Genomic DNA, 19,169 nt, shown 5'->3' on the forward strand with positions numbered 1-19,169 from the left:
AAAGTTTTGTATAGCCACTTCTGTGATTTCAATGGCATTTACTCCATACACACATTGTATTTTCATTTTCACTTGTATTACACATTATTTTTCTATTTCAACTTGTTGTGTTTTAGACCAAATAGTCTGTTGTTTTAATCTACTGTACTCTAGTGTGTATTGTACTGTTACTATATCCTTGAACAAAATAGAATTTCCTTCTGGATTATGAAAGTCTGTCTTATTTTTAACAACAGAGGGCAGCATTACGCATGTGGACTGTCTAGTCTACCGTGTCCAAAGAAGAAGCTGAGGGTGGCGGTGGTTCACCAACAAACGAAGAAGAAGTGAGCGGTTTGTTTGGAAATGGCGCCTGCTTCGAAAGACGAGCTTGTACGACTTGTGTATGATGCACTGCAGGTAGGACAACTGCACATGACGGCCGGACATGTTAAATATAACGGGACAGCTTGGTTGTGTTCTTACTTATATTCATGAGTTTAGTTGTAACAGCTTATCTGTTAGTCACAGTGGGATCATGTAGCAGTGCACTCACAAAACATTTCCCACTTCTATAGATGTGTCCTGGTATAATAAAATGATAAAGTGACGTTTACCTCCAACTCCTCTCAGGGTACAGGCTGTGTGTATTACTGCTGTGGGACCAAAATCTCTCTCTCTCTCTCTCACATTTTTATACAAAATTCCACATGCAAAATATAGTATTGTTTGAAATGTTCATGCTTTATTAGCCTACTTCTAAAATATTCACAATAAAACCTTACTGATAGTGTAGAAATTGTTCAAGGTTTAGCCTGAACTGCTGCACCTTTAGTTTTTTCATCAAATATTTCTGTTGTCACGATTTACTCTCATCTAGTTTTGTAAAGAGTGAGGTAGTGTATTCAATTATCCTGTGTCTGTGTTTGGTCTTTGTTGAGGCTGCGTCTTGTCCCTTGGTGGAAGGTCTGTACCTACAGGACACAGACAGCATGTTGCAGCTGCTCTGTACGCCCTCTCAGCACCGCACTGACATCCTGTTATGGATCTGCAGCAGGTAGTAAAATCTACACTGAAAATCCCCCTGGTTCTCATCTGTCATTTTCACAGTCACAATTAACCAAAACACCTGTGTTATCCTGACCTGTCACTTTACAGTATCAACCAAAATTTTGACACTTCCAAGTCGATGGCAAAGAGGTGTAAAGACTCAGATGTTGTAACTAAAGGTAAAGGTGTTGCTTTTCAAAGGCCAACTATTTCCCAAGTACATTTTTAAAGATAACTCGAGGAGAGTAAAATATACTGAGTAGTTTATATATCAATATTTTTAACATTGACACTTAATTGACCTCTTATACTGCAGTGGTTTGTTGTTAATATGAACAGAAATGGCTCTGCTTGGGCAGGAGCTGATGCTGTGCAAAGCAGGTGACCTGGATCTGATCAGGGTGAGATGTTATGTAAAACAAAAAAATATGTAATCAGTTCTCAGAAATACATTTACTGCCACGGTGAACACAAAGCGTCCTGACGTGTCTGTGTCATTTGTCGATGTTTTTATCCAGGGTGAAGTGAGTCCTTACCGGCAGCTTCAATTCCTGGAGGAGCTTTTAACTCTAGTGCCAGGCTGCAGGAAGTCTGCTGGGCACAAAATGGATGCAGAGATGTTACTGAACGAGGTGTTTTCAGCTGAGAATCTGCCTCACCTCTCACAAATGCTTGAACCCACATTCAACCCCTGGCCTGCACACATCAAGTATACATGGTTTCTTGGATTTCATGCAAAACACTTATTATATCCCTGGTCTTATCTGCTGGATGTTGTCATTGTTTCTGTTATATCTGCTCCCGTTTTCCAACATATTTCTATAGAATGTCTGTACAATTGGGTCTCTCTCTGGAGTTTGTCTTACACATATAAAGAACACAGGAGGAGGTTGTCTGGTGATTTCTGTGCATTCAGGCAAGGGGAGGCGCAGAGGCTGGATGTTACATATTAAATCCGTTGTGTAGATAACGTTTTTGTTTAAAGAACATGGACACTGGCAATGGTCCTAATCACCAAACGCTCTCTTGACTCTTCAGTTCAGTATTGCATCTGTCGAGTGTTAGAAACGTCATCAACTTGCTTACTGTGAATCCTCTGGAGGATCTCCTGCTGTGTGGACACATGGACTTATTCGGATTCTTCAGAATTCTTACACAGGACTAGCAAGATAAACTCCTGAAAAAGCCTCTCAATTGAACATTTGTCTTATCACACTCTGCAGAATGTCCAGAGACTATTGGGACGTCAGTGCATTGCGGAAAGCAGCTATAGTGGCGGATTTGGAGCTCTTTTGTGGATCTACATGTATCACAGCGTCTCCTGTTGCCTTTTATACTTGTCTCCCTTACAGAGCTTTACAAAAAGGCCCCAAGTCCTCTCACAAGCCCAGTAGAGAAGATGCTGCTGATGTGGCTGCCCTTCTTCAAGAGACTCAGTCAGCACTGGAGCAGCTACAGTCAGAGGTATTTGCTGATGTGGTCCTTGATGCCTGTAGTGTCAGAGCCTTCAATCCAACACAGGATGTATAACTTGGTCATCGTAGTTACAAGAATTGTGTTCTCCTTAGTGTGACTTCCTGAAGGAGGCCCAGAGTCCTGACGTCTTCTCTCCCAGCTCATTGCGTGTGGCAGCGTGTGACCTCCAGCAGTTGATGGCTACTTTCAGCCATGTGTATGAAACAGACTTGAGAGCTTACTGCAGCAGAGACCCACCCAGCCTCAGCACAGAGACCACTGTCTTCCAGAGAGTACACCAACTGCTGCTGGACTGCAACACGGTACTCTAACATTTGCAGGAAACGGGTTGACCAACCTGAGCTGTGGAAACAATGTCACTGACGCCTTTTCCTCTTGTGTGTCTCTTTTGTTAGGAGCTTGATATGTTAAATGAAGTGTCAGAAGCTTCTGCGTCCATAAGTGAAGAAGTTAATGTGCTACAAACACAACCTCGCTACTGGAGGAGAGGAGAGAAGCACTCGCTACGTAAGTGAATACTCAGTTTGTTGCACATCGTTAAAAGTCATTTTGTCTCCTGCTTATGTTTTTGTGCCACTGTGCTGTGTAATTATGATGTCAGATAGAATACAATCATGAAGTGGAACAATTTCATGGTGACATCTTGATGTTCTAAAAAAACCCTTTTCTAACCGTTATTCAACGTCACTGCACAGGAACAGAAGAGGAGATAGAGTATATTTCACTGCTCGGAGGAGGCAAATAACAGAATGGCAGTAATTCAGTTTTCTGTTTGTTTTCCAGCGGACCAACTGGCAGAACTTACCAGGAGAAGTAAAGACTTTCTCTCACTGATGGCAACAACTTCAGACCATCACCATAAATAACTGAGTGCTGAAGTGAGCGAAGCAGTTGGAATAATGCAGTAACAGTGGGAGGCCGTTCAAAGGCTCATCTGTACTTGTGTTAAAACTCAGAGTTGTGACCACTAAGGATTGTGTTGTTTCATTTCACAAAAGTTTACCAGTGAGAGCGACTGGTTGCATAGACACATTACTCATCTTTTTCAACAGTTTGATGGAGCCGTCTGTCTGTGAAACACACACTGCGAACAATTCATCTTTTTGGCGGAAAGCTATTGTAAATTTCAATGTAATAAATTCAATATTAATAAAAATGTAAGCTACAAGCAGTCGGTGGGGCAGTTTGCCTTCAGTCTGTATACTGTGTTCAATCTTCTCATAAACTACAGCAGTGGTTGGCAACTGGGTCAATATCACAGATGGATCATTTCAATGATTCAATTAAATTTCACCACATCAGACTGACAGACATTCACAGCTGCTGATCTCCATCCAGACAACATTCATAGAATCACTTCCTCTTTACCAAGTTGTCTTTAAATATTGCTGTAATGCTTTTAATGGAACTGAACTACAGAGCCTTTATATTGTGTTGATTGCATAGCAGACCACTGAAATGACTACATGGTAAAGGAAAGAAAAACAACAGCTATTAAGATAAGAGCTTTTAAACCACACAAAGCAGTGATGAAGCAAATTCAGTTGCATTTTAGTAAGAATTTTTTATTTGTACAGGTCGCTAAGTGCTTTACAGGCTCAAATAATTTAGTTTAAAGAAATCAGTTTTTCAACAGGACAAGCAAACAGCCCATTCTAGATAGGCAGGTTTGGATAAGAATAACTGAGTTCCACATTCCTCCTTTTCACCCTAATTTGTATTTGCACAAAATCTAAATTTAAATATTTTGGATTCTGGTTATCAGCCTCCCTGCTGTTTTTTATATTAACAATTTTAAATTAAATATCACCTGGATTGATAAAACGTTTTACCCCACACCTTTAATTCAATAAAGAAGAAAGCCAAACTGTCTGCAGGAGAACCTCAAACAGGTGTGGATTTCAGATAAAGCCAGTGTCATGTCTGGATTCAGTGGAATAACAACAGCAGGCAGTGGGCATCGCTTTGACATTTACTGTTACATTCATTACACTCAAGTATATACACCATTACACACATTATGATCCAACGGCTTCAACATGTCTCTGGTGGGGAAGAGTTCACTGAAGGTGCAGGGATCAAACCTCTTCCTCATGGTTCTACACTACAGTGAGTCTCAGTGTAGGCAGCAGATACTCAGTGGCTCCACCTGAGCTCGGTCTGTGACGGTCCTGCAGCCACCTCGGGCTCAGAAGCCTTTACCGGCCAACCAGTCCTTCAGCTCCTTATCGAAGTGACCTTTGACCGTCAGGGTGTTGGTGACCTCATTGACCTGGGTGGGCAGCTCTGTCCCCGTCACCTCCTTCAGATACTGCTTCACGTCCTTCTCCAGAGCCCAAATGTCCCCCTCCACTTTCCGTACGAGCGTGGTCCTGCGGTTGCTGCTGGTCAGGTCGGTGTACACCGGGATGTTGTGCATTCGGGAGCGGCGGATCATGTAGGGCAGAGGCGGCGGTGAGTCCGCTGCAGGGATCCATCCAGACGGAGTGGGACCGGCGTGTTTAGGCGGAGAAGGGACCCGTGACAGCGGGATGAGCCGCTCCACGAAGGCGTATTCCTCCGTGGACTCTATTATTCCTGTCTTCTTTTCTTCTGGAGCAGCACTACAGAGGAACCTGAGCCTGGCAGGAGCTCCTTGTGCCCGGCACTGCAGGCCCAGAGCTCCGTGCAGCGCCCTGCGGAGCACCGCGGAGCTGAGGGTGAAGGAGGCCGCCATTGTGTGGCAGATGAGAGAACGTGACCCGGAAATAGTCAACAGCTTCCTGCCTTCGTCAATTCGGTATATGAAAAGATTTTCAAATACATTTATCCTTATTTAACTCTGTTCAAAACATAATGAAATTCAGCATTTATTCATGTATTTATTTCGGATTACAGAAATTAAATAAATAAATAAAATTCACATTCATTTTTATTAAATTTAAAAGTCTCTTGCCACAATCTTTTACTAGCCATCCAATAATTCAGGAAATCTTTGTCTGTCTGTTTGTGGCTCACATATCACATGAACTGTTCATCTTCTCAGCTTCACACTTGCCATGTGTATTGCAAAGGCCCCAAAGAAGTGTAGTGTTGAATCTGTTGTGATTTGGACATTCAGTATAAATAAACTTGGAGTAAAAAAGTGGACCAGACTCATCAAGTGACATTTTCAATCAAGACACCAGCACATTCATGACGATTGTTCAAGTTCTAGGTTCAAGAACAATTATTTCAGAATGTGATGATAGGTGGAACAAAACAACCATTTTATTCAAATCCAATTCTTACAGTTTTAAGTTAGTGATGCAATGTAAAAAAAATCTCGGAAGGTCAAATCATAGACTTTAAATAAAGATGGACAATTTGACTGCTCTAAAACTGAAGCCAAAGCATCTCAATCACCCCCTGGTGGCTGGCTGCAGTATAGGTCCAGTAATATAAGTACGAGTTAAAGACACGAGAGTTTGACATAAGACAGAACACATGTCAAATATAAATACAAATGTTGAAGTTACTGCAGTTCAAACACTTTCTCATTGTTTCACTTTGTAATTTGGTCTAGATAATCATTGTCTTAAATAATAATAACAATAATAATAAAAATATTATTATTATTAATAATAATAATAATAATAATAGTGTTTATAGCAGACATGGAAACGAAAAAACGCACCAAAAATAAGTCAGGAATGAAACAGGCCTAACCTGACGTGTAAGGTTGGAGGTTGTGCTGTGAATAAAAAACTACATAGACACAGAGTGGGAGTGGTGTTCTCCACTGTCTCTGCAACTGGAGGAGTAGCCTGACTTGTTAGTCCTGTCTGCTTGCTCAACATCAGATACTTCATTTCAAATTCAGCGCACTTCCTCCATCACATTGAGTGTGGAGTCATCAGAGGATGGACAAACTAAACGGACAGGACATACCTCTGAGTAAAGTGGACGACGAAGAGGTGAGTAACTTAGACACTGGAAAGTCCTCTGCTTTTACTGTTCTGTTCTGCTCTTTATACAAAAAAGTAAAATGGTTGTCATGTATTCATCTACTGGACATAGTACTGGATCATTTCATTTGTTCGCTTAGATAGTTAGAAACAACTCAAAGATGTGTATAACATCTTTATTGTAACATTAAGCAGATTGTAAAACTGGTACACTACACATCTATGTACAGAACACTCTACCATTTACTTTGAGTCATTCATCAGACAAAACAGCGTCACTACAGTAGGAGACCAAATACTTCAGTGTCTATAAAAATAATAAATACACAATTCAATATATAGAGCTAATATATACGGTTGTCCTTTTTTTGTGTGAACTTCTGTGATGAATTATATGTCTGCCAGTACCAGTTGCGACCAGTTCAACTGATGAGTTGAAAAGAAAGTCTTGCAACCCCTCTGAGGGTCACGACCTCCAGGTTGGGGTGCTCTGCTTTAAAGTCTGTTTCAAGGAATGTCCAATGTCAGTGCTAACAGAACCCCATGTTTGTTTCCATAGTTGTCAGCTGTGCATAGAGATGAATGAAAGCACTGTGACTCGAAGAGAGTTGCACCCAGGTGTGATGTCTCATGGGTAAAGCCCTGAGAGTATTCCTTTGTCAGTGTGTTACAAATAAGACTTTTGTCTGGATGTCTAGATTTTTGTCTGGGTGCTGCAGTGGGAGATGAAGTCATAGACACTTCAATCAGGAACAACAGTTTACCTGTCGTCAGGTTTCAGTGTCTAACATCACGTCAGGTACAGACCCTCTGCTTACGTACAGTTCACTCTCTCTGCACTATACGTATAAATTCATGAGCGACTTGTTAGGCCACTTGATTTTTTGGGGTAGAGAACGTCTGACATGTTGTTTCTTGTTGCCCTTCCCTTCTGGCCTCGTTGAGTCATCATATGTCGCTCTGCCATTCCCACTTTTCCTCTTACTGACACACCTTAGTACATTCAGTATTTTGTTACCTGAGTAACAAAACACCTGTCTGTGTTTGGAATCAACCATTCTGACGTGTGCACACATGTACAGAGCAATCAGACATGTGAAAGAGAAAGAACATCCAGAACTATCATGGGTTCTGCTCTTCTTCCAAAATAGGCAATATTCTTAACTGTTTTTAGTGGTTTGTTTTTAATAGTGCTTTTTTAGTATTGATGACCACTCAAAGTGCTTTACAGTACAGTTTGCCATTCAACCATTCACACACATTCATGCAGTGCATCTATTAGCAGCACTTAATTTTTTGGGGGTTCACCTAGGACACAGCATGCAGATGGTGAAGACTGGGATCGAACTGCCTACCTTCTGGTTGGAGGATGACCGCTCTACCACTCAGCTACAGTCGCCCCCTATATAGATAGAGATATATATCTACATAGATCTATATAGATATATATCTCTAATAAAATATACTACTTTGTTATATGAACATATGACTAATGTCATATGAAGTTTTCCGCTTTTGACTTGTCCAAGTCTTCTTGAATAATAAAAGCATATCCTACATGGTGTAATCACAAAATGCTAAATTAGTTTTTTTTTTCCATTTGCAATTTGCTCTTTACATTACTCATATCAAATTATAAATATTGCTATATTCAGAATAATAGTTGTATATGAGTGTGCATTGGGGGCTGCTGTAGCTCAGGAGGTTGAGTGGGTTATCCACCAACCATTGGGTCGGAGGTCTGATCCCTGTCTCTTCCATTCTGTGTACCAAGTAACCTTTGGCATGACATTGAATGCCAAATTGCAATTGGGGAGTTGACACGTAGCTTCAAGTGTGTGATGTTCTTCAACAGTAGCTTTAGTTTGACCTTTCTTCAAACCTGTGCTCTCTACACTTGTAGGCAGTGACAGGGCGCTCTGGAAAAGTGTATCGACCCATCAACCTTAACCACTATGCCACGAAGAAGACTGCAGCTCAGAGCATGCTGGACGTCGCTCTGCTGATGGCCAACTCATCCCAGCTGAAGACTGTTCTCTATGTGGGGGCTCAGTACCGCTTCTACCTCCCTCTCATTGTCCTGCTGTCGATATCTATCACGCTACAAGTCGCAGTAGGGCTGCTGCTCGTCTTTATTGGCAAGTGACTCAGATGTTCTGCATCTCCTTTGTTATCATTCTTCCTTAATCTTTTTAGCACTTTAAAAACACTTCTTTTTATAGTGGAATCTTGAGGTCGAGAAGATGCAAAGAATCAAAGCAGACATACACAAAGAGTGATTGTGAGAGATGTTGCAATTTTGATGAATCTAGAGGAAACAAAACAGCTAGAACAAACTACAGCCTGCCTGAAGAGAGCTTAACATCAGTGTTATGATTCTTTCATTTCTGTGTTTGTCATGGTTTCCCTCCTCTAGACGAACACTTTCTATAACCAATGCATTCAGAACTGTGCAATGTCAGGAGAGTGTACGGATGTGGGCAAAGAGGCAGACCTTTCTGGCCTTTTTGTGGTCCGAACAAAATGGACGTGAGCCTAAAAGTAACCAACTTATCAAATAGCAAATGTGGCCCAAATATTCCAAAGCAAATGTGTGCACTTTTGGTAAACATGCAGTTCTATATCAAGTTTAAAACTGGATGTGAACCTGAAGTTGCCCATGTGGTAAATGTTGAATATGGCCCAAATAGCACAATTTCGAGGCACCTATAGCACCTTTGGATGACAGGCAGTACTACTATGGCTTACTTGTGGTCCAGTTCTGGCAAACTTATTATCTTTATTAATGATTGGTACCATTGTTGTATCCGTACAGTAAATAGGAAGCTACAGCAAAGGCAGGAGGTTAGCTTAGCTTAGCATAAAGACTGGATGTGAAACAGCTAGTCAGGAGCTAATGAGCTCTGGACATAATTGTAGGTGTTTTGTGACAGATCCAGATGAAATGTTGTCAGATACTTTAAAGGTCCAGTGTGTAAGATTTAGGTGAAAGGGATCTAGTGACAGAAATTTTGTATAAAATAATCCTAGGGATGTTTTCACAAGTGTGTTTCATCTAAATTAAACAAATTGTTGTTTTATTTACCCTAGAATGGGCCTTTATATTGAAATACTTTATATTTACACCAGAGCAGTGTTCGAATTACGTTGGAGCCAGAGGGAGCCAAGCTCCCAGAGAGTGAGGACTAGCTCCCATGAAAGCAACAAAGTCAAAAATCTGAGGGGGTCTCTCATATTTTTTTTCACAGGAAAAATGGATACTCGTTTTTAAATTATTTTTTTTTATTAGCACTTTGCCTGTCCTTTGTTTTAACACCTCTTCCCATAGTTTTTGCTCATCTTTTTCCGTAGCTAATTTTGTTTTTGTTCCTGTTTTATTCTGTGTCAGCAGTAAAGTATGATCTGAACGACGTGAGGAAACATGCCAAGTTGAACCGGATGAACAACGCAGCAACAGTCTTTGTCTTCTTCACGGTCCTCATCAACATCTTCATCACAGCCCTCGGCTTTGAGGGACAGATCATCAGGTGGGCAACGACAGCACTTACAGTCACTTACAGTGGATTACTGCTTCTGTAAACTCTTGTGACTTTGTTCTTGTTTTCATTTTCAGGTCATCAGAACCACAATTGATTGCTATACAAGAGCCTCAGCTTGTCCCTCTGCCCATTGACGTTAACGTATCTGGTGTCATTTAGACCAGTCTCTGGAGCATAATAACATATCCCCTTGTTCTTGTTCTCAAAGCTTTGAATTCTTGTGGGCTTTGGAGGGACACTGTAAAGACAAGTATGGACATAACTTCCTCAGCTGGAACAAACCACTGATTCCTGAATGGATTCATGGATCTAAATGATTAGGAAAGAGAGGCATTTCTGGATCCATTCTGAGACCAACATCAAACACATCCTCAACTCAGGATCAAGGCCATATAATACGATTTGGCGCTTAATATTGAATTGAATTGGATACCTTTTATTTAAGTTCATTTTGCCATGGGTTTTGTGAAGCACTTTGTAACCTGGTTTAGAAAAGTGCTATACAAATAAAGTTATTATAATTAACTCAGCCAAATACCGACAACCAAAATCCTCAGCCTGAATACATTACTAGTGGCTCATCAGGCTCTTGGGACAGATACCAACACTAATGAGCAGTGATGACCCCTTAATGGACTAATATGTCTCAGAATGCAAAAATAAATCTGCACATTTATGCCAAACTATTTAAAGCCTCTATCTTGTAAATATAACTGCATTTATTGTTTTGTACAAATTTTAGTGTGTTGTATTTAACCAGATCTATAGTATTGAACCAAATAAATGTATTACATAGACCAGTAAACATGACTTGGATTATGTTAATACTTGACTCTTACCTTCACCTCATTCTCCAGGGTAATGTTTTAGATTTCTTAGAAGCTGGACACTGGATTTTATAAATTTTTATTGATGAATTAAAAAAAACTGAGCCTGCTGCGGCATGACATCATCATGTATATCTAACAAATGCGAAAATCTCCATAAATGAAAGAAAATACACAAAACATGAGAACAAGCAAAGAAAGGAAAGGAGGGGAACAGCATTATTCTTAATTTGATGATGAGCCTGTCTCATTCCCAAGTACACTGGTTGCTACTGAAGATGGACATAATGGTTCAGAAATAAATAAGTCTAGATCTAAAAAAGAATCTATAAATTTAGCTGGACTCTATTTTCAGCAAATGTTACCTTGTTGTTGACTATTTTCTGAAGTGGATTAAACCACATGTTGTGCTCCAGTACGTATTTGGGGCAGCACAGGGTAGTTTTTAATATTTCATGGGATTTGGTGACATTAAGAAATATAGAATATAACTAGCTATAAAGGTGCATGGAATGTGTTTTCTTTAGCATTCTAGGTTCCACAGTGGTCAATCTGTGTATTAGAATGATAAAACAACAAAAATTAAAATAAAACAAAGAAAACCCCAGAAATCTCCACTTGAACATTAATGGAGAAGAAATATCTTAAAAATAAACTGATATCTGAACAAAAAATATCACTGAACCCCAAAAGGATTTTCTTCGTTTTTGATCATGCAGCCATATGCGTAGTAGAGGGCAGCTGCTAACACAGCAAACAACACCATCAGGCGAATCACCTTCCACATGCTGCCCCCAGACTTCCTGACCGCCTCTTTGGATCGTACTGCACTGTGATTGGCAGCCCTGTTAGTCATCTGGATGGCAGGTCTGAAGCACAAAAAAGAAACAGCACATTTATATCAGGTGATCAACTAATTTAGTCAAATACACATTAATAGTTCATGGTTTACTAATACTATATTACAAGACTCACTCTGTATCCTGGTCCGATTCCTCGTCTTCATCTGTCTCAGCGTTACCTCTTCGTTTGAGCCTAGGTGGAGAAATAACGTGCACTTAAATTTCAATCTACCAATGTAGTCAAAGAAATGTAGGCAATTAACCAACACTACTGTTAAGTAATTATCTATTTAATAATCATAATCTAAAGTTTCCAGAAATCTCTGTTTGTCTGTATTTGGCTCGCATATCTCATGAACGGTTCATCTTATTGCCTTCATACAGAAGCTTTTTCATTCACTTGAGAAAAAACTACCAGGGGCATGTACGGTTTCCATATATTGAATTAACTGATCTCTTTAAATTAAGTGAGACTGTGGACTGAGGCACTGCATTAATTCAGAAAAACAGCTTCTTTTTTTGAATGCAATACGCTTCTGTACCTTTTTATTTTGAATAACCCAAGAAAGTGCAGTGTTAAATTTGGAGTAATTCGTACATGCCTAATGGACAATATTAATAACATTTGAATCAACAGGTGACCATCGCACTGTAACTCAGCAACTCAAGTGATGCCAACAACTGAATCTCCAGTTCCTGGTTCTGCATACTGAGCTGCTAGTGCAGCAGCAATGGTGCGGTCCTGCAGCAAGTCTTTTGCATGGCTCAATTACTGTAGGTCCCTCTTTAATAGTTTCAGAAAGAAACCAACCAACCACACCAGCTGCAACCAGCATTACCACAGAACTAGAGACCAATATGCAGTTTATTCTTAATGTGGGAACTTAGAGCAAAGTTAATTTATTCACACACTCTGCAATATGGGCTTCAACATCCTCCATAGGAGTGTATTAAGAATATTCCAACCTGTTTCTAAAGAAAACCAACTTAAATCCACACATATATTTCAATATATATATAATGTTGCGGTGCCATTAACAGCGCTGCAAATTTGACTCTTTCTTAGGACAGAGTATAGGAGCCATGTTGAAAATAAATTCTGAGATTTGGAGAAGGAAGTCGTAAGTTGAAATCGATAATAAAGTCATAATTTTATGAAAATAAAGTTGTAAATAAAAATATTTTATTTATTTTACAAATAAAGTCCTGCTCAGTCAGTCATTTTCTTTTCTTGCAGTAGTCGGTCTGCGGTGGTGAGTCAGATGCAGCAGAAAACTGCATTCATTCTAATTGCCCTTTAAGTTTCACTGTCTGTGGAACACACATACTGGGTCAAACCTTTGGCCATAATTGCCACCAGATCATTTAGATGATTTTGATTTTTTGGAGACAGACATTCATGGGGGTCGCAGAGTGGAGATATCCGTCATGATAACAATAATCATCGAATAATTTCCCGTTCGGCAATTTGTCATCAAAGTAAAGGAAAAACGTTTGTTGCATTGCTCCAAAGCTTCATATTGAGTTGAAACACATAACTTCTATTTTGAAAAGTTTTTAACTTGGGCCTAAATTCAATCATTCAAAATTATTTATAAACAACACATGTGAACAGTAATAAAGCAAATTCATTTTCATTTTATGAAAAACATTGATTATAAAATCTTCAATGTAGATAAACAAGTAGGATGGTAGGGTGAACTTTTATAAACAGTCCGCACCACAGACTTTATAAAAGTTATGCACACAAACGAGAAAAAGTGACAGTATATTGTAGAACTGTTTGAGGAGGACTCACTAATGACAAGGAATAGTTCTAATACAGGCAGGTTCAGAACAGACACAATACTAGTTAACTAAATGACAAACAGAACTCCATATGGGGTAACAAACAAGAGTCTCAACATCAAATTCTCCTCTTTCACAGTTTGTATGACTTGTGCTTTTCCACGTGTGATAAACTGTACTCACATGTCTGCATAACCCTCATGTCTATCCTGTGAAAATAAAAAGAAGAACAGATTGTGAATTATTTACAGTCCCAGAGCAGAGGGGTTTGGCTCAAGTAAACAGGGCTAAGAGGAGAATGAGGACTCACTGCACTGTGGTAGGTGATATAGGTAATCTCCTCCTCTATAAGAGAAAACAGCAACACAGACCTCATTGAAATTAACATTATTGACTTTAAAAACATAATTGTTAAGTGTTCACAGAGAATTAATACGAGGAAAGCTCCCGGGCTGCATGCCTATATTTATTTTTACTTTCATTTCAAAACAGTGTAACGTCAACTCTTCCAGTGTTTATGATGACAAACGTAAACGATAAAAAATATGTTGAACAGAGTATTCAAGGTCAAAGTAAAGTATTAATTTTTCTTCAGCAGTCAGCCCCAACGCAGGCATCAAAGGCTGTATACTTTGTACTCACAGAGGGGTGGCTGTGGGGCCAAAGTTAATATTCAGCCAGTGTTTGTAATTGTTTATTCAGGCTGCAGATATTTGCCTTATTAGACAACCGGGTAAGAAGGGTAAGGGGTGAGGTTGCTCTTTTACCCTAGAATCATGTCATGTTTTGCTGTAAATAAGAGCCACAAAGAGTCATGGAACCTTTTTTGCATGCTTCACATCAAGGAGCCTGTTTAGCGAGAGCTTTTTCTTTTTCATGTACAAGCGGCTTAACAAGTTAGATAACTATATAAATATATTATTGTTTTTAGAGATGGCACAAAATCATCTGATCCACACCCTGATAAGTCTGAGTCATTGCTGAGCGTCTTCTATTCTTTGTAATGAATAATATGAATTATTAAGTGTGAATTCATTGTTAGTGTGTTTGTATTTATGAACTTACCTCTAATTCGCTCTTTGGGAATGAATTAAGCATTTTAAGTTGAAGTGGACTATTGTGATAATTGATTTATGGTTTTCATCATAGGTCATCAGTAATGTTTCCTGGGGCCATCAGGTGTTTTAGGGGTCTGATTCCCTAACGATCCAGGCTAGGCTGACCAAACCTCACCTTGTTTCAAACTAAAGCCATCTCTTTCCAAACAAGCATTTTGGGTCTTTATGAGTTTTAATCCACATCAGTATTAACATGCCTAAAAACACATATCACACAACCCACTCACTTACACTGGGCGTGCGCATGCCGGTGTAAGCAGGAAGTATTTGATTGTTATTAGAAGAATTGTTGCTGACTGCTCAGATAGCACATTGTCTCCTTCACATGTTTATCATTGTAAAAGGCAGAATTTACCTGCCTAACAGCTGTTAGCAAAACAATGTCATAGTATAATGGGTAATAAAGGGTAGCTGTCAGAGGCTGGACTTGGTGAAGGGACTTCTGCACTGACCCTCAGCAAACAGCATGTTTATGTTGAATGCAAAGTGGATGACCTATGTGTTTAATGAAGCAACAATCCTAAACCCTTCCCAAGTTTTAGCTGATTTCCTCTTTTATCAAAATATGAATCATGTTTATTGCAGAGTAGGTTTCCAGATACAATACATTTGCTATGGTGTTTTTTGTGCACAAGAATAAAATTAGTAAATATAAAAATGAGGAGTTAGACAAAGTAAATTAAAAAGACAAGTTATTGATAGTACAAGAGCAGAACTGTAAATGAAAGCTACACTATACAATAAAATGAAATATCTATAATTACAAAATACATACAAATTCGTATGCGATGGTAAATTATTTTGGATGGCTGTTTGGAAATTCACTTACTATTAATTTGTTATGGAAATAATATTTAGCTGTAGCCCTTAAATATGTGAACATCAGTCAATACAGTCCGATAAGATGTGAGTAGCTGTTTTTCATTTGGCATCTAAGTGGCATCTTTTTCAACAATGAAGCAAGTTTAAATTTGTACTTAAAACAAAAATAGGATTCAATTTCAAATGGCATGGAGTGTGCAGGCTAGCAGACAGAGGAGCCTCATACCTTCCTCTCTGTAGTAGGTCTTATCAGAAGAGGCTTTCACTGGAGCGTTCTCCATGGCCTTCTCAAGCTTCTTCTCATAGAGCTTCCGAGTAGAGTCTACATTCACCCAAACACACCAACAGTGCTTCAATATCATTTACACCGTACAAAACAACGCATCATCTCATAGTCGGCATCATCTCAGTGTTAGAGGGCATTTGGGAAATCTATGCATTTCAAATGATGGAGTTTCATCACGTGTAACAATAAAATCAATAAGGTTTTAAGGCGAATTGGGATTAGATGGTTTATTATGCTTTATCATCTTAAAGGTATAATGCCTCCTATTATAGGATACAGGATTTATTGAATTAGAAGCCTGAATATATACAAATGTAAAAATAACCAGAGCAAATGGCTTTGTACTGTAACATGAAACCATACAGGTATATGTATTTTCTTCCTCTGTAACACAATGTGATGAATACAGTTAGAGTTACAGCCACTGCTACTGTTTCTCTGTGTGTGTGTGTGTATATGTTTGTTTTCCTTACCAACAATGGGTCCATGTTTAATGTTGTACTCAGTAAGTAACGTGCTGATCTCCTCATCACTTTTCTCACTCAGCGACATCTGCAGATAGATAGATAGATAGATAGATAGAGGGATAGACAGAGAGACAAATGGTGAGACAGATAGACAGACAGATAAATAGATAGATAGATAGATAGATAGATAGATAGATAGATAGATAGATAGATAGATAGATAGATAGATAGATAGATAGATAGATAGATAGATAGATAGATAGATAGATAGATAGATAGATAGATAGATAGATAGATAGATAGACAGACAGACAGATAGATAGATAGACAGAGAGACAATGGTAAGACAGACAGACAGACAGACAGACAGACAGACAGACAGACAGACAGACAGACAGTCAGACAGATAGACAGGGGGGTGCTCATGAAGTAGGATATAGACAGTAAGCCCTTTGCAGTGATTGCACAGCGGGTGTAATGTGGCGCTACAGCCCGTAGTGAATCGCTACAGCACTTCATAACTCTTAAATCCAAACTGTCGTGTTCAAACTTCCCACTGAGGGACTAAAACTCACTTCACTGTTTGTTTAAACATCCCGCGAACAAGATTCTGCTGAAATGAAACGTCTACTTGAATTATTCATGAACGGTTTTCTCTTACCTCGGTAAAAAAAGAGGAAAAAGGAGTTGAGAACTGAGAGTGTGGCCAAAGCAGGAGGAGACTGAGCAGTGGAGCAGGGAAGTGGGCGTGAGTGTGGTCGTGAATGTGGACGACGTAACGTAACTTGGCACACCTCCGTATTCCATCAGGGAACGTCAGATTCATTGAGTACCACGTTGCCTTTTTCAAATGAATATGTCTATTTCATTTAGCATATAGTGTTAATATAACACAGTCACCTATAGGATACATGTTAGTGACATCAAGCAAAGTAATGCAGTGTTATTTATGAGCACATATTTTAGTAGTTTTTCTTACTGTTGATGAGGGTTAAGAACAGAGGATGTTGAATCTTAAGAGATAACTGTGCTCTGGGAATATGGGCTATATAAATAATATTTAATTGATTTGGTTGATTGATACACAGTTATGGTTTAAGGCTTAAGGAGTTTACACCATTACAAATGTCAAGAGATTAAAAAGAGTAGAATTAAAGAGTCGAAGAGATTAACATCTCAGGAAAAAAAGACTTTTAAATGTGGTCTTTTAAACATAAGATCACTGTCATTGAAGGCTATTTTAGTTAATGAACTAGTCTCAGATTACAACATAGATTTATTGTCCCTCACTGAGACGTGGATGCATCCTGATGAATATGTCGGCCTAAATGAATCTACTCCCCCTAGTCATATAAATTCACACGTTCCCAGAGAATTCGGCCGAGGAGGTGGAGTTGTTGGTATTTTTAACTCCAGTCTATCATTTAATCTTAAACCCAAACTCAGCTACAACTCATTTGAATGTCTTGTTCTTAGTCTTCCACACCAATCCAAGACACACCAACAGCCAATCATATTTGCTGTAGTTTACCATGCTCCTGGGGCTTATACTGCATTTTTCACGGAATTCCCTGAGTTTTTATCAAACCCATCCAAATATGAATTAATATAGAATCAACTAATTTGCTAGAAGTGTTAAATATGAAATCTATATATGTAAAATGTTAAAGCTAAATTTTAAATGTTAAAGATTCTGGAGCTAAATATAGTGAAAAGGTGTTTTGGTCAAACCTACGTTTTGCCAAACCTACTTTATCTGATACAAATGTTGTTTGTACAAATAAATATCATAAACAAAAACGAACCCACACTGTCAAAATACGTTGTCCAAATTCTCAACTTAAACAGTGGAAAATTAAAATAACACAATCAAAAATTACATATTCAAAGTTAGATAAGACTGATATGTAAAATAAATGCTTTAAAAACAAAAACACCAAGGAAAATGTTTCCTTCAGTGAAGTGGTTTCCAGTTGAGTGAATTTCCTCTCCTGGCAGCATGTTGGTGTTAATTATGCTATAGTTCAATCTTTGGCCTCAAAGTTCTGTCTAAACAATGTTATGAAGTTTCCATAAACTTCTGTGTCCTGCAGCGCCCTCTGGAGGCAGACAGTGAATCCGAGCTGGGAGTTTTCCAGGAAGGGCGTTGGCTGCAGATTCCACTGATGTACACATTTTCCACTCACTGGAAACTGGCTGCACATTTACGCAATAGTTTATACTTCAGTGGAACTTCATCAGAGGGACTGTTATTAACCCTTATTTCACAGATACAACCACTGTGACAGAACATGACGGAACCCTGATACAGATTCAGCATCATTCACTCTCCTTCATATCAATGAATTATAATTAAATGTATGTTTCAACTGTTTGGCATCTTGAAATCTTTCTTTTAAATGATCTACTGATTTTCATGATTATATTGCCTCACCTCTTAATTACTGTAACAGCCCTTTCTCAGAAAACACTGAAACGATTGCAGTCTGTAACAACAAGTACAAAATTCAACATCTTTGCTTTTAACTAACCAAGAGATATGATCACATCCCAGCTGTTGATCGTTTTCACATTGTCTTCCAAGTTGGTTTTATGATTGATTTAAAATTTGAGTGCTGGCAGCTGATCATGGACAATGAGATTGCTTACGCCTACTCCAATACCATTACTGGCAATAACTCCTCCATTTCAAGTGTCATTACTGCTTCCGTCATCTCTATCAGACAACATTGACACACTTATGTCCAGTATGTTAAAAACGGTTTCCTCTAATCAATGATGTAAATATTGTAATTACGTTTTTGTGTTCAGCTCCACAAAGCATCTATTGCACTTCTGTCTGTCCTGGGAGAGGGATTAGAGATGAAATAAGATAAGATGAAACTTAATTGATCCACACACTGAGGAAATTCACTAGCAGACAAGTCAGAACGAGGTAGACAAGAGAATACAACTATAAAAAGGCTACAGAGTAAGGCTAAAACATACAATAAGAAAGTCAGAATATGTGCATAATATACACCTTTTACTACCAAAATGTTGTTTGTAT

General features: G+C 38.9%; 4 protein-coding genes across 4 annotated transcripts; 2 read left to right on the forward strand and 2 right to left on the reverse strand.

Moving 5' to 3' along the window:
• The first annotated feature begins 327 nt into the window (after positions 1-327).
• Positions 328-3,676, forward strand: haus7 (HAUS augmin-like complex, subunit 7). Its single transcript, XM_061075166.1, has 9 exons — positions 328-399; positions 921-1,036; positions 1,138-1,208; positions 1,369-1,430; positions 1,548-1,738; positions 2,382-2,493; positions 2,598-2,807; positions 2,901-3,012; positions 3,289-3,676. The coding sequence occupies exons 1-9, from the start codon at positions 346-348 to the stop codon at positions 3,369-3,371; spliced, it is 1,011 nt and encodes a 336-aa protein (XP_060931149.1). The 5' UTR covers positions 328-345; the 3' UTR covers positions 3,372-3,676.
• A 373-nt stretch (positions 3,677-4,049) lies between these two features.
• On the reverse strand, positions 4,050-5,223 carry mrpl49 (mitochondrial ribosomal protein L49). Its single transcript, XM_061074965.1, has one exon. The coding sequence runs from the start codon at positions 5,219-5,221 to the stop codon at positions 4,694-4,696; it is 528 nt and encodes a 175-aa protein (XP_060930948.1). The 5' UTR covers positions 5,222-5,223; the 3' UTR covers positions 4,050-4,693.
• Positions 5,224-6,386: 1,163 nt separating this feature from the next.
• si:dkey-93l1.9 (uncharacterized protein LOC562339 homolog) lies at positions 6,387-10,129 on the forward strand. Its single transcript, XM_061075513.1, has 4 exons — positions 6,387-6,440; positions 8,335-8,569; positions 9,820-9,958; positions 10,045-10,129. The coding sequence occupies exons 1-4, from the start codon at positions 6,387-6,389 to the stop codon at positions 10,127-10,129; spliced, it is 513 nt and encodes a 170-aa protein (XP_060931496.1).
• A 731-nt stretch (positions 10,130-10,860) lies between these two features.
• On the reverse strand, positions 10,861-16,854 carry emd (emerin). Its single transcript, XM_061074810.1, has 7 exons — positions 16,782-16,854; positions 16,127-16,205; positions 15,594-15,689; positions 13,738-13,772; positions 13,611-13,636; positions 11,773-11,832; positions 10,861-11,666 (listed from the first exon to the last, which is right to left on the reverse strand). The coding sequence occupies exons 2-7, from the start codon at positions 16,203-16,205 to the stop codon at positions 11,474-11,476; spliced, it is 489 nt and encodes a 162-aa protein (XP_060930793.1). The 5' UTR covers positions 16,782-16,854; the 3' UTR covers positions 10,861-11,473.
• Between the last annotated feature and the right edge of the window lie 2,315 nt (positions 16,855-19,169).

The sequence above is a fragment of the Limanda limanda genome, chromosome 7, assembly GCF_963576545.1.
Source record: "Limanda limanda chromosome 7, fLimLim1.1, whole genome shotgun sequence".
Taxonomy (NCBI): domain Eukaryota; kingdom Metazoa; phylum Chordata; class Actinopteri; order Pleuronectiformes; family Pleuronectidae; genus Limanda; species Limanda limanda.